Source organism: Leuciscus leuciscus, assembly GCF_965113295.1.
Source record: "Leuciscus leuciscus genome assembly, chromosome: 10".
Lineage (NCBI taxonomy): Eukaryota > Metazoa > Chordata > Actinopteri > Cypriniformes > Leuciscidae > Leuciscus > Leuciscus leuciscus.
Genome location: NC_138734.1, coordinates 15,175,406 through 15,191,417, shown reverse-complemented (window position 1 = coordinate 15,191,417; position 16,012 = coordinate 15,175,406). Strand labels below are relative to the sequence as shown.

Sequence of the window (16,012 nt, the reverse complement as noted above, 5' to 3'; positions counted from 1 at the left end):
TTTAATTAAGGATGGCTGAAGCGAAACAGTCGTTCCGAAGCTTTGCGAGATCCCGAAGCGCAGATGTGTCGAAACACTGATCCGAAGCGTGATTCGAAACACCCATGTCACGTGACTATGACCAAACGAAGCCTCGAAGTGTTTCACTAAGTGTTTCATCAGGTGTGGTCCGCCGAATCAGCGTTTGATTGGAACGGTCGGGAACAGACCACACAATCGCACATCTGTATAAAAGTGAAATAAAAGCATTTTGACCTCGTGGGTTTTTGTGAGAGGAGTTTGACTTTGAGATAGCGGATTTTTTGGTGATATAGTGACATAGTGCGATTTGATTAGTTATAGGCAATTTAGACTTACATTTAAATTTACACAACACATTGACTGATAGGCTAGAGACAGACATAGTATACATATAGTGACACATTAATAGATACATAGATATAAATATATATAGACAGCTAGATTAATAGATAGATACATATATAGATAGATTACAGATACATATATAAATACATATATTATAGATCGATACATATATAGATACATAGATTATAGATACATATCTAGATACATAGATCGATTCATATATAGATAGATAGATTTGGATAGATAGATAAAATGGAGGCTCCCCAGAAGAGATGCCGTACATCAGTGGTGTGGGAGCATTTCCATTTAGAAACCCCACATAAAGTGAGATGTGTGTATTGTGATCGGCAGCTAGCCTACTGCAACAATACATCATCCATGATGCACCATTTGAGGAGCACTCATCCTGCCATTTTGCAGGGTGCAGAGGATGGCATTCCCCCTGTACCTAGGCCTGCTACTGACTCTGCTGGGCCATCTAAGCAAGGTATGCATTGTTTGAAATATAATTATAATTGAAATATAATTACAACCTTTTGGGACACTGTTTATAAAGTTTATAAGTTATATAAAGCACTGATTATAAACACTGGAAGGTTTCCAAATAATGAACCAGTAGGCTATACTTTTAATAGATGTGCACTAATTGAAGCTGTATTTTTCCAATGTATTTGTCTGAAAGTATGTTTTATCTTCTCTTTTAAAAGTCAGACAGAGGGAATTGGATGAGGCTCTTATAAACATGGTGGTGAAGGATCTGCAGCCCTTCACCATCGTGGACGATGAGGGATTCAGGGAATTTGTGAACAAGCTTGATCCAAGCTATGTCCTCCCATCCCGGAAGGTGCTTAAAATAATGGTCAGCGAAAAGTACAACAAAGCCAAGGAGAAGACAATGGAGGACCTACAAAAGGCCAAATTTGTTAGCCTTACAGCTGACATGTGGTCCTCCATTAATATGGATGGATATCTTGGTGTGACTTGCCATTACATAACACCAGAGGCAAAAATGGCAACTGTTGTACTGGGTGTAAGGAGGTTTTACCAAACCCACACAGCCCAGCATCTCATGGAGGCTAAAGCCTTGCTAATGGCTGAGTGGGGAATAACCTCCAAAGTTCAGTGCATGGTGACTGACAATGCATCTAACATGATCCTAAGTGCCCAGCTACTCCACCTTCGCCATGTCCCATGTTTTGCTCATACTTTAAATTTGATTGTGAAAAAGGCACTAGATCAAACCACAGTCATCAATGAAATACGCCAGAAGGCCAGAAAGATAGTGGGGTTGTTCAGATCCAGCTGCAAAGCAAAGGACAAGCTTGTGGAGATGCAGGGCTTGATGGGAAGACCAACTCTGAAACTGATACAGGAGGTTGACACGAGATGGAACAGCACATTTGACATGCTACAGCGCTTGTATGACCAACGTGAACCAGTGGCTGCTGCACTTTCCAACTTAAACAATGATACTGCTCCCCTGACAAGTATTGATTATGACATTATTCAACAATCATTGTCAATACTGCAACCATTCAAACTCGCAACAACAGAGATGTCAGAGGAAAAGAGAGTGTCTGCTTCAAAGCTTATACCACTGTACAGGATGTTGCAGCACAAGCTTGCACAGAAAAAAGGAAATGCAACGCAGGAATCAACTGTTCAATTAGGTAGGCCACAATGACCATACTACCCATGTGATTGGCCATAACTGTCATAATATTGTTATTATTATAAATATGTGTTTCTCCTGTTTTGGCTCATAGGCTCACATCTGCAAGAAGGTCTGCACTCCAGATGTGGAGGTTATGAGAGTTTTAGAGCCTTGGCACTGGCTACACTGCTGGACCCAAGGTTAAAAAATGTGGCATTTGGAAATGCTGCCAAAGCCCACGACGCTGAAAAGCACATCACACTGGAGTGTGCTTCGCTGATGCGTTCAAACACAAATCCTGGTGAGCAGTTTCAGTCTGTGTTATGTTATGTAATCTGAATCATGTAATATAATATATCCTTCATATATGCCGTCAGTTTAGCAAAGAGTGGTTGATAGATAGCTGGCTTTTATAGGGAGGGGTAACGAGGTAATCAGAAACATTTGTGAACAATCATGGCTGATTAGACCTGGCAATGGGTTATGGGTAATGAAATCCTTGATGGTGTGGCAATAGTCCGGGGTGGTGTGCCCTCTGGTGGTAATCATGGGCACTCTAGCTGGTGACTGCAACAATTAGCTTCATGTGTCATGTGTATAAATATTTATCTGGGTTAATATAGATAGTATCGATATGCAGTATTGCTATATTGATACTCACAAGCTACTTATTTGGTATCGATACATAATTTTTTTTTTTTTTATTGATATAACAATTATGTTAATACAAAATAAGGGTTTCTGCATCACTTTCAAATGTTTTCTGTACTTTTGTTTCATGTTTGTGCTAAAACACGCCTGACATATGTAGCTGGCCCGTATCACATGATGACTGTGAGAATTAAGTGAACAAGCAGTCATGCAGAGACAATATGCACTCTTCCACATTAAACAGAGAGAATGGCAGAAAGGAAACATAGCATGATGTGGTGCAACATTTCAACTGCTGAAAAAAATACAGTAAGATGCAATATTTGTGACAATAAAGACATATTTAAAAAAAACACACCATTAAAGGAGGCTGAACAAAAACAAGCTGCCTCCTCTCCTGCACCACCCTCTGTCCGACAAAAGATATTGAAGCATAGTTTCAGGGAGAGAAAGCCTGTCCAGTTACAGATAGCACCGTTATAAGTTATTACCTCTTCCACAAGGGTCTTCAACCGGGGGTCCGCAGCAATACTGCAGGGGGTCCGCCAATTTAAAGTTTGATCATGTAATTCTTTTTTTTCTTTTTTATACGGGTAAAAAACATTACAAAGTCTAATTTTAAAATAAACACCCTGAAACGAAAGGAAGAGCACCCACATTTAATACTGTAAGAATATAATATTAATGGCGAATCAGATTTGGCAAACACTAGTTTTTCAGTTTGCGCCCTGGAGAATGTGGAATGTTTCTATTTGCAGTGGTGACAATTGTAGCCAATCACATACATATTTGTTGATCTCTTGAATGCTATGGCCAATCAGAGGTGTTTCATTTAGAATCCACTCACCGCTCAAAACGCCACAGTTTTTGTTTAGTGATGAGTTCTGCTCATCACACGAATCCTCTCATTAACAAACAAAGACACGATACAAGTAAGAGATTAATTATGCAGTGTGTGAGAAAACTTCATTGATTTTAATGGGACAGTGTGAGATCGTGAACTGAGATGAGTGACAGCTTTAAAGCTTTGATTGTAAAGTGAGCGCTCCTTCACACATTTGAGACTGTAGCTGTAATCCATTGAATACAAGAATACCATTGAATTGTTTTTCATGCTGCTAAGAGGACCAATGGCCAGTTATACGCTGCAAAGTTTTGAAAGTGACATCTACATATAAATGCTGGATTCACTCTCAAATTGCAACTGACATAGCGATACTGTAACTATAGCACGTGACAGAAATATGGCATGTCTAAATGCATACGAATAGATAAAAAAAATATTCCGATCAATATATTTTTTTTAATTCCATTCCAATTATTTGTAAAAGTAATGACTTGTACTGTAAATAATCCTATTGTCTCACTGTACATTTCTGTGCTTGTTATGGTGGAGCCGTGTCTTACACATTACATTAAACAATGTAACAACAAAACAAAATTGAAACTAAAGTTCAAGTAAATGCTTAATTGTCCACCTGACAGTAAAATAAAATGTGAATTTTTATTAATCTTGTAGCTGAAGTAAGGAAAATGTTTAATTGTCCATCTGATTAATAAAATAAAAATGTTATTTTATACAAAACCATTAAAATAATTTACAACAACTGCAAACAACTAATGAATTGTGATTTGTATCACAGCATTTTTATTATGAAGCAAAAATCTCAATTTCAACAATGACAAGTAATATCCAGACAGTAATGCATGTGCAACAACATTAAAGTTTTCTTCTGTTTAAAGTTTATTCTGTTTTCTTCTGTTTAAAGTTTAACATAATGTAACTTATTCTTAATCATGATATGGTTGGTTTCTATTAATGTTGAAGGCTATATGCTTAATATGTAGCTCCGTTTGACACATTTTTTCCCTGCTCCATGTCTTTATCGCCTAAGGGGTCCGTGCCGTGCCCTGAAAACATTAAAGACCCCTTCTATTCTCTCTCTCTCTCTCTCTCTCTCTCTCTCTCTCTCTCTCTCTCTCTCTCTCTCTCTCTCTCTCTCTCTCTCTCTCTCTCTCTCTCTCTCTCTCTCTCTCTCCCTCCATCTCCCCATCTCCTCCCCATCTCCTCCCCCCCATTTATACATTAACATTAATACTACATTAATACTGTATATAATGTATGAATTCCTGCATGAATGTCATCTCAGATGCAGCTTCTGTCCTTCCTTTACAGTGTAGCCTATAGATGACAATATAGATCAAAAACTAGATGAACTTTCAAATTATAACCTCAAACAATGTGAGCCTCTTGTGTTTCATAGTATGTTTTCATTAACAAAAGCTACACAAATAGTGCAGAATCATATTGCTTCAAATATATGCCCATTTCCATGTCTAATGCCAACACCACCAACCACATTTTTCTATACTTCTGATAACCGATACAGAGATAACATTTTCTGGTAAATTATATCTGGTGCTATGTTTAACTTTGCAACCCCAGCAACCAGTATTATCAGGTGAGAAAATCAGGTATAGCTCATAGCTTGTGTGACATAGACTGGGGCCCCAAGAGGAAAGAGAGGGGGTGTGAGGAAATAAGTCAGACTTAGACTTCGAGCAAGATTTAGAGTCATGCAGCATCTATAAGTGTCCTTGAGTGACCAACTTATGCAAATTGTATTATCACAGATTTCCCATATTACTATTCTAATGATTTGCCAAATTGATCATCTTACTTAGAGTGAGTCACGTACCACGTACTGCTTGAGAAGTGTGGGTATATGTAAGCCTTTAAAGACTTAATTTGTTGCCATTGTAATTTTCACAATGACAATCTCAAGTTAATGAAAGGAGATAATATTTTTTAAATGTATGAATGAATCCTGAGGACAGGGCATTATCTTACCTTTACAGTCAATAAGGCTACAGCTCTGATGGATAAGAACAGAGATTGGTTTAGTGTACTATCTGTATGAATCTAAGATGAAGCTTTTGTGAGGTATAATTTGTTAAAAGCACTGGGAGATTGAGGAGGGACAGAGAATAACAGCACTGACAATATTAAAAAGTAAATAGTTTAATGAGCACTCTCTGAAGGGACACCCATTGTCCTTTAAGAAGCTGCTTTCATTCTGCAGGAAGCAGTCAGTCTTTTCCCTTGAGAAGTGTGTACATACTAGCTAATAAACTCTATGCTAATAAAATGAGCTTGAACAAACACTTAATTCTAGATGTATTTTAAGGTATCTATATTTTTATCTTATATAATATTGCTAAATCAATCTTGTTTTAAATATATATATATATATATATATATTTTTTATCTGCCACCCTGTCACCCATTCAGCAACACCTTCAGCACCAGATCCCTCTACTCCTTCCACTCGTTCCCTGTCACCCGAATTCTGATTCTACACACTCAGACCTGCCAACCTGTACGCATTTTGCAATAGTACAAAATAACTCAAAGTACGCTGGTACGATTTATCACTCTAAACTACGCGAAAACCTGGTGATGCCTCAGTGCACGCGCAGTCCTCAAATAAAGCAACAGCAAAAGAAGAGGAGTTCAACCAATCATAGCGCTGGGTTCATTCCCTAAATAGCAGGCGGGGATGATTGACAAATGCGTAAGGTCTATCATTAAAATGAGACTGAAAATCGACAGCAATACAGAATCCCTCTCGATCCCCCTTCCAGTCCCGCCGTCTGACTGATTTCTTAAGCTAGGGCAGTACAGTAGTCACAGTACTTCTAAATCATTAAGTTAAACAGCTTGGGGGGGACGTGGAAAGTTAAAATATTGAATTGAGTTAACTTAAAGGTGCTCTAAGTGATGCGACAAGTTTTTTAGGCCCAAACATTTTTTGTCACATACAGCAAACATCTATCACTATCCGCTAGCTGCCTGTCCCCCGAACACACTGTAAAAAAACGCGGTCTCTCTGGACACCACAGGCTCCACAAACGGCAACAAAAACAAACTGGGCTCACCCGCACCACGAAACATAACAAACAGTGCTCCAGCCAATGACCGACAAGAAGTATTGGAGGGTAGGGTTTGGGGGGTTAGTGCGCGTACACATGAAGGGGGTGTAGAGGAGAGAGAAGCATGAAGAGGGAAGTTTGAATTATGGTCGACACACGACCAAAGAGACAACGTTTCGATGAACAAATTGCAAAGAAGAGGGACAAGGATAAGGAACGCGTGAAGTCCCGAATTTACATCGGAAAAACCTTCGAAAGGTGACGAGAACTCCGCCGGCAGAAGGGCTTCCAATCCGACATAGTTGCTCTGTTTTTGCAGAACAGGTAAATCCATTTTTCTTTCTAAACTGATGTTCATGTTCGCCAAACCAACACAAGGATGTAATTAGCTAGAACTATGCAGTCAGCGTTAACTTTGGTGAATACAACATGTATGTTTCTAGCAGCGATCAATCTCTATTGTAAATGATCAAGCAAATTCACAGTAGGGCGACAATTTGTGTGAATGACTGTTTTCACCCACTGTTTGTTATGAATTTGAATGTCCATTTATAGGCTATTGACAACTTTTACTAAAATTGTTTACGCCGCCGCCGTTGTTTATGCTCACTGGGAAACGCGAAGCTAACGTTATCTTGCTATTATTGCGTCCTTGTATGGGAGCTATAGTTATAACCTCAGGTGGTGAAACGATTAAGATAATGTTTCTCTTTTTCTGCATTCTGTTCTGCAATATATAAAAGCATTTATCTAACTTGGCGACATTACACATTGAATGAAGTATCAGTAAAACTTAACTTTGTTTGTAGTGACTATTTTGACTTTCCTTTATGCCGGAAGGGAGGGGAGGAGGGAGGAGACGGGATGAGGAGGAGGGAGGGTCTAGCTAGCCTCCGTTTTGTTTGACAACAATTCGAATGTCAACAAGAAGTTACGACTCCCGGGATCGCTTAGAGCACCTTTAATCCTCTGGATTCGACGATAACGTGGGAGTGATCGCATGGATTAATTTAAAATACGCTGTCATTCATGGTCACTCAGATAAGAGGAATACTAGCCTAGAAATCTAGATGCACCCTAGCGGCAGCAAAAAAATATTTTGCAGCCAGGGTAGTCTAGCAACTCTCCGTTGACTTTCGTGCTGGAAAAACCTAAATTGGGTCAGGCCAATCACGTCGTGTATAGAGTAGGCGGGGCAGGCTTAACATAATGACGACAGAGTTGCGACGGTTCCCTGCTACTTGAAAACAAAGAATGGTGCTGCTGCTGGAGAACAGTCTTTCGAATCAGCTTTGGCCGCAACTCTGGAGGACTTGGAGTTAAGTTTTTCTTTGAGAAAAGAGCAAAGAACGGCACTTAAGTCATTCTTAAAAAAGGAAGATGTGTTCGTAGTTTTGCCGGCCAGATTCTAAAATTGAATCTATCAACTGACGTTAGCTCCGCTGTTGGGAAAAAGCTCTGGTTGGTTGAAGCGCTGTCCTATTGCGTGCAGAGGGAATTTGAAAGACAGCCGTTTACCCCGCCCCTCGGATTGAGCCGTGTCTATGGTGAGTTGCCAGACCTAACATCTTGATGTAGGTCTAGCTTGCCAGGCTAGAGGAATACATCATTCAGCCATGCACATTATAAAATGCTCAAGTAATGCTGAACAATAAATCGAAATAAAATTGAAATCACTATGGCTTAACGTTAGTCATTAAAGTGCTGTGATTTGTGGATGACTGACAAGCGCGAGTTTGGAGAAACAGCCGTTTATTCATTCTAAGCGTTGAGAAATGTAGCCTGGATGTGTTACGTTATTGTGTTAATAATAACTAAAGTTCCTAATTATATTACATATTTATTTTGTATGAAAACTAGCGTGTTAGTTACTTATGGATTAAAAAGTACCATTGTCTCTGTGCTGCGCGAGCTCTCTCACAAACAAGAACGCATGCAAACACAGAGAGGGAAGATGTCAAATGAAAATTGACGTTCTAAATAAAAAAATTGTTCTAACTGTGAAATTTGTCAAAATGTCAGAAAGCATTTTTTATAATCTATCCATGTTTTTAAAATGTGTTAAATGACGGACACTTTATCGTTATACACTCACCTAAAGGATTATTAGGAACACCATACTAATACTGTGTTTGACCCCCTTTCGCCTTCAGAACTGCCTTAATTCTACGTGGCATTGATTCAACAAGGTGCTGAAAGCATTCTTTAGAAATGTTGGCCCATATTGATAGGATAGCATCTTGCAGTTGATGGAGATTTGTGGGATGCACATCCAGGGCACGAAGCTCCCGTTCCACCACATCCCAAATATGCTCTATTGGGTTGAGATCTGGTGACTGTGGGGGCCATTTTAGTACAGTGAACTCATTGTCATGTTCAAGAAACCAATTTGAAATGATTCGAGCTTTGTGACATGGTGCATTATCCTGCTGGAAGTAGCCATCAGAGGATGGGTACATGGTGGTCATAAAGTGATGGACATGGTCAGAAACAATGCTCAGGTAGGCCGTGGCATTTAAACGATGCCCAATTGGCACTAAGGGGCCTAAAGTGTGCCAAGAAAACATCCCCCACACCATTACACCACCACCACCAGCCTGCACAGTGGTAACAAGGCATGATGGATCCATGTTCTCATTCTGTTTACACCAAATTCTGACTCTACCATCTGAATGTCTCAACAGAAATCGAGACTCATCAGAACAGGCAACATTTTTCCAGTCTTCAACTGTCCAATTTTGGTGAGCTCGTGCAAATTGTAGCCTCTTTTTCCTATTTGTAGTGGAGATGAGTGGTACCCGGTGGGGTCTTCTGCTGTTGTAGCCCATCCGCCTCAAGGTTGTGCGTGTTGTGGCTTCACAAATGCTTTGCTGCATACCTCGGTTATAACGAGTGGCTATTTCAGTCAAAGTTGCTCTTTCTATCAGCTTGAATCAGTCGGCCCATTTTCCTCTGACCTCTAGCATCAACAAGGCATTTTCTCCCACAGGACTGCCATTCTTTGTAAACCCTAGAAATGGTTGTGCGTGAAAATCCCAGTAACTGAGCAGATTGTGAAATACTCAGACCGGCCCGTCTGGCACCAACAACCATGCCACGCTCAAAATTGCTTAAATCACCTTTCTTTCCCATTCTGACATTCAGTTTGGAGTTCAGGAGATTGTCTTGACCAGGACCACACCCCTAAATGCATTGAAGCAACTGCCATGTGATTGGTTGATTAGATAATTGCATTAATGAGAAATTGAACAGGTGTTCCTAATAATCCTTTAGGTGAGTGTATGTTGTATGCTGGACTCATCTATCTTTTACTTGATTTTCTTTAGATTTAGTACTGGATTTAGTATCATATTTGGATATTGGAATAATAAAATAAGCAGCCTATTTTAAATAAATCACATGTGCACACAATGTTCCTATGTTTTTTTTTAACTGTTGTCTAGGGCAGTGGTTCCCAAACCTGTCCTGAAGGCACCCCAACACTGCACATTTTCTTTGTCTCCCTAATCAAACACACCTGATTCAACTCATCAGCTCATTATCACATGGGTTAACCCTCTGAGGTCTGAGCTGTTTTCTGGGCCATGGAGGTGGTCTGACATGCTCTGACATTTGTGTTTTTTTCTGTTACTAGTGACATTTTCATGGCTAAAGTCGGATTACACTGTATTCAGCACAAACTCTGCTACAATAATATATCAGCAGCATGTATGTAAAAGTTTGTAGTTTTGAGATAATGACATTTATGCGTGGTTTGTAAAAAAAAAAAAAAAAATTCTCACTGAAATAAGGCCATGAAACCCATACTGATTATTTCTTCACAAGACTTTTGAAAATTGTATGACATAGCCTAGAATATTTGCTCCAAAACTATGTGAAAATCACCCTGACTGCTCATTCAGATAAGACAATATATTGATTTAAAATTTCTAAGACGTGTTTTGTGTGACAAAGCCATATGCGAAGAGGCGTGATCATCTCATGAATATGTAAGGTTTTAACACCTGAGAAAGACAAAGACACTCCCCTAACTGCCCTATTAGGAGCGATCAGGCCCTGTCATTCAGAGCAACCTTGCACAAAGAATGAGGAGATTTAAAAAAGAATGACTTTTAGATTGTTTGGATTTATTTACAGCACAACACAATCCAAAAATACAAATGACAAAAGAGCACATTGAAAACAGTGATCCAAAGACAGAGACCTTTGTGCCATTCCTAAAAACATTGTACATGTAATTTCCAAGGTGTTTGATTTTCACTTTACCATGTTCATGTACAGAGACTCATGTGAATGTTGAAGTCAGCAGGACTCAGTTGCATCTGGTCCCTGAAAGAAAGAAAAAAAAGAAAAAACTGTGAACATAATGATATCAAGAGAAACTATAGGGCTGCACGATTTTGGGAATAGATTTTAGATTTTTCTGGTTAAAATTTCTTTTTAAAATTCACAGAATACACACACACACACACACGTTTCCAACAATATATAATGAACACCAGGTTTGTTGTGCCTTGTAGGCATAGGCTACGCAGTGCTGCATAAAATAATAATAACAATAAATTAAATCTTCCAAAAGATTTCAAGAACAACTACGCTAGAGAAAAATATATTGATTATCATATGTTACTTCAAATGTTTCCATTCGTTATGATGATATGAAATGAGATAATAGTAAAAACATAAAGCCTAATGTTTGGTGCATTTTTCCTTTCAAACGCAATCGCGCTCCAAAATATGATACATTAAAACCCACAGCGCGCTCCAAAATATGATACATTCAAACGCCATCGCGCTCCAAAATATTAAACATTATGGTTATACATATCTATGTTTGAGCAGATATCCACAAACAGTATTTATCAGGAAACACGGGTCTAAATAGTATAATATTCACCATATACAGTATCTAGCAACAGTTCAACTGCAATGTGAAGTTTATGCAACAATACCATAAACTAATAAGTAAGAATTTCTTACCTTACATCCAGGGGCGGACTTTACCATTAGGCAAAGGTCGGCAATTGCCTTGGGCCCCGAGCTACCTGGGGCCCCCAAAATGCCCTATTAACTTATGCTTCATTATTATTTTTTTTCTATTATTTTTTTTATTATATATTTCTAAAACTCCGTTTGTGAAAAATGGCATCAAATCATTATTGTCGTGTCGCAGACAGGAGGGGGCCCCCCACCTCACTACATTGGACTATTCCATTATCTCACTTACTGCGCATCTGCGAAAGTGACAAGGCTGTGCCAAAAAACTGACGGAGAAAAATAAGTGATTGACAGACAGAGTGTACAGAGTGACAGACAGAGTGTACAGAGTAGTAGACAGAGTAAAAATGAAGCGAAGCTAGCTACCCAAGCGGTGCCGAAAAAAGGAGGAAGCGGGAGGAAAGCAAAAAGTATGTAAAGGTGCGCGGCGCGAAAGATAAACAACACGCAGTAACAGGAGGACTGGGAAATACACAAACAGAGCAAGACGAGTCTAAACGCGAAAATTTATAGTTTCGAAGTTACCCAAGCGGCTAAAATAAAAGAAAAAAGTGAAAAGACGCTGATAAGTATTTGGGAACGCTGCCAAAGATGACAAACTTTTTTACGGCTACTGTTGGGGATACAGATCAGGAACAACAACGTCCAACGCACAGAAAAATCGTGAAGCAAAGAGGACACGCAGATCGACATACAAAACTGAGCAGTTTACTTATGAATCATGATATTTAAAAAAAATATCAGCTCTCAGATTCTGTCAATTCTATTACGAAATTCAAACAATAAATACCGTTTTGCCATTTTAATGTGACGTGACAGATTCCTATAGCGGCACGTGAACTGATCATCTCTAGCTAATAGTAAATAAACACGAATTAACAATGTTGAAAGATACAGTATAACTTACCGAAATGTATATTCCTCATTCATAATATCGATCAATAAGTGTTTTTCAACCGCGGAAAGAGGTAAAACAGCTGGAGAACAATCTTCACATAACATTTACCTCAGGAAAGGCATTTAATTGGCTAGAAAAAAAAAAGAGCTATAGAGAGTATTTGGCTAAATATGTGTACTATATTACTTATTTTAACCTTAAATTATGTGTCAGCTGATAGGGCTTTTTTTTCTTGAGAAAAAGTAACGCCTATCTTGTGAAACGTTACCTAATATTTTTCCAAATGAGTCAATATTGAATCAAATCACAAGAATTTAATCGAAATGGTGAAATTTGTCAAGCAAAAAAAACAACAAAAAAAAACATAGCTTACCAGATATTGTACCATGTAAACATTGTAACATGTTTCTGTTTAGGAGTAAAGAAGTGTATACACGGTTAAAGGGGACTTTTTTTCTCCTCTCTAACCTTTACTTCCCCGTAGATTAGCTTTACCTGCCTATCCACCATTCAGTCGGTACATATTTTTTTCGTTCTCTTTTAAAGATTGGATGGGGAGGGGCCCATAGCCTACCTACCTTCGCCTTGGGCCCCCGATTTGCTAAATCCGCCACTGCTTACATCTTTCTTGTCTTCAAATCGCGTTCTTCTTCTTCTGGGGGTAAATCCAATGTAAGCTCAGACGTGTCTTCCAAACTCGACGAAAAGCAGACACTTGTGAAGTGTTTTGGTGTTTTGTGTTTGAGGTAACGAGGGCGTTTGCGTCTCATGTGGATATTTGCATGTGAATCACTTTTGCGCGAGTGGGTGTGTCGAATTAAAAAGTAATTAGCAAGCGTTTGAGATACTGGACATCCTGTTGGTTTTATACAAATTACTTAAACAGAGAATATTTGTTTTCAGTTTGAATCCGATCATTTAAAAGTACACACTTAAATGTGTATAAAGGTATATGGCTCATAAATGTGTGAGAAGTATTCACTGAGTTTTGTTTCAGTTTATAGACGTGCTCAAGAAAAAAAAGTTCACCGCGACGGAGAGGCACAACGCACACCCTGTTTATTTTCTTTATTTTACAAAAGCACAATGTTTTGATTTGATTGTAAGTGGACACATACAAAAGTAGAAATATCACAGATTATTAGTAATTTAAGTTTATGTTGCTGCTATGTGAAAAAAATCCAGCAAAACGCGTCGGCGCGTTTCTCGACCTCAGAGGGTTAATGAGCTGATGAGTTGAATCAGGTGTGTTTGATTAGGGAGACAAAGAAAATGTGCAGTGTTGGGGTGCCTTCAGGACAGGTTTGGGAACCACTGGTCTAGGGGTTTCTTAATTGTACCTTAAGTTTCCCTTGGCAGTAACTTTCTGCTTAGGAATGCAATGGGTCTCTCTTCACCCGCATCTTCACATTTAGCCACATTTAGGGCGCTTTCACACTGGCAGTTTAGTGCGGACCGGGGCACGGTTCGCATGAAAAATCGTTAATGTGAACGCTGTCATCGGACCCGGGTGCGCACTAGAGTACCGAACCCGAGACTAGCAGGAGGAGGTGGTCTGAGCTCGGTTGCTCCCGAACCGTGGTGCGGTTCGCGTTAATGTGCAAGCAACACGGACTCGGGTGCGCGCTTGTTCAGGAAGTACAGTATCCCGCGCATGCGTATCACTGTCGATATCATTGTTTGATTGCGTTTGCGATGACGTAAGATCACTGCAAACGCACCTGGGTTCGATACAACTAATTGAGTGTGAAACCAGACCAACGCTGCGGGGGGCGCCGGGAACTAGCGCACTCGGGTTCGGACCGCAGCAAACGAACCCAGTGGAAAAACGCCCTTAGAGTTAGGGCAGCCTCTTGGATCTTGCTCAGGGTCTTTTCGAGGTGCAGAAGATGGTCTTCCCAAGTCGTACTGTATTTGACAACATCATCGAGGTAAGCGGCTGACCAGTCTTCACAGCCTCTGAGGACTTTGTCCATCAGATGTTGAAACATTGCGGGTGCCCTGTGCAGGCCGAAAGTTAAAACAGTTAATTGAAATAGCCCCAGTGGTACAGAACGCAGTGTATGGTCTGGATACCTCCTCCAGGGGTACTTGCCAATACCCTTTGCATAGGTCCAGGGTTGTAATATTTTTGGATTGGCTAATCCACAGTGCGTGGCATTGGGTAAGCATCAAATCATGATTGGGCTTTTAGCTTCATGAAGTCAATACAGATTTTGCTGCCTTGCTGCTGCTGCTGTTGAGTTGGTTTGCTTCTGTAAGCTTCATATATCTTTCTGTTTTTAATCATTATTTACTATCATTCCTTGTTGTTTATTCTCCTAAATATAACTTACTCAACATCACACATTAACCTGACATCGCTAGCTTCATTCTAAATCGTTATTGCTAACACAACACGCTAGTAATTGGCTAGCCTGTTAACGTTTGTGTGCTCTATTTATTTATTTATTTATTTATTTATTTATTTATTTATTTATTTATTTTTTCTCTCGAGCCTTTTACAAGTTCATCAAACAAACTGTGGTGAGTAGGATCAGTCAACAAACACGGTGAGTCATGTCATCTTCTCCTCTTATTGTCACATGCACTTCATGTAACATGTATAGCATAGCCTTCTCTGTCAGCACAGGATTTACATGTGATAAATGCAGGGAGATAGTCAGGCTGACGGAGAAGATTTCAGAACTAGAGACACACATCCAAACTTTAATCGAGGTTAATTGTAAGAGTGCAAGGGCTTTAGATACTGCTTTGGATGCGACTAGCTTAGTGAACTCTGTACATTGTTCGGTTCTGGCTGTAGAGCCTGTGCAGCAGGGCAATTGGGTGACGGTGAGACACTGTAGTCGCGGGTGTAACAAGTTAGCTCAAAGGGGAAATATTAATAATAACTCATAACTTATGATTAATTATTAATATTTGGGTCAGTTAATTGGATTAACTTGATGTAGCTAAATTAATATGACAATCAATTAATCAGTTCGTCCAACAGACTCTTTTGATTATTCATTTATTCTAAGAAAAGCGTATCTTTCATGGCCACCGAAAAATAATTATTTCTTAGCATGTACAGCGCTTAGAGCATGTAACAAGATCAAGATCGTAAAATAGACTTCGTTGCAAGCAGAGAATCAGAACCAAATACATATTGTGCACAAGTTTTATTAACTAAATCACAAACATAACTAAACAAACATACGTACATACATGCATGCATAGGTAAAATGGTGAGTGATATGGAACCGGAAGCAGGAAATGGAACTATGGAAAAGATCAATTTAACTATGAAAAGAACCATCAACTTATCATTTTCAGAGCATTGTAACGGATTTAGCTCAAATTATATAGGGAATCAATAATGATGAATCAGGGGTATGATTCATGTATCGCACACTGTTAGAAAAAGAGGTACAATACAGGTCCATTTTTGTTCCCTAAGGTACAAACTTTGCATATGTACCCTTAAAAGTACAAAAATGTATCTTTAAGGTACAATTGTGCACCTTTAA

General features: G+C 39.2%; 1 protein-coding gene across 1 annotated transcript; it reads left to right on the top strand.

The window, feature by feature from the left end:
- Window positions 1–5,226, top strand: LOC309508159 (E3 SUMO-protein ligase ZBED1-like; the record flags this gene model as incomplete). The annotated part of the gene is made up of 4 exons (XM_082182686.1): window positions 1–853; window positions 1,074–2,036; window positions 2,133–2,321; window positions 5,174–5,226. The coding sequence occupies exons 1-4, from the start codon at window positions 619–621 to the stop codon at window positions 5,224–5,226; spliced, it is 1,440 nt and encodes a 479-aa protein (XP_082038812.1). The 5' UTR covers window positions 1–618.
- Window positions 5,227–16,012: the final 10,786 nt, after the last annotated feature.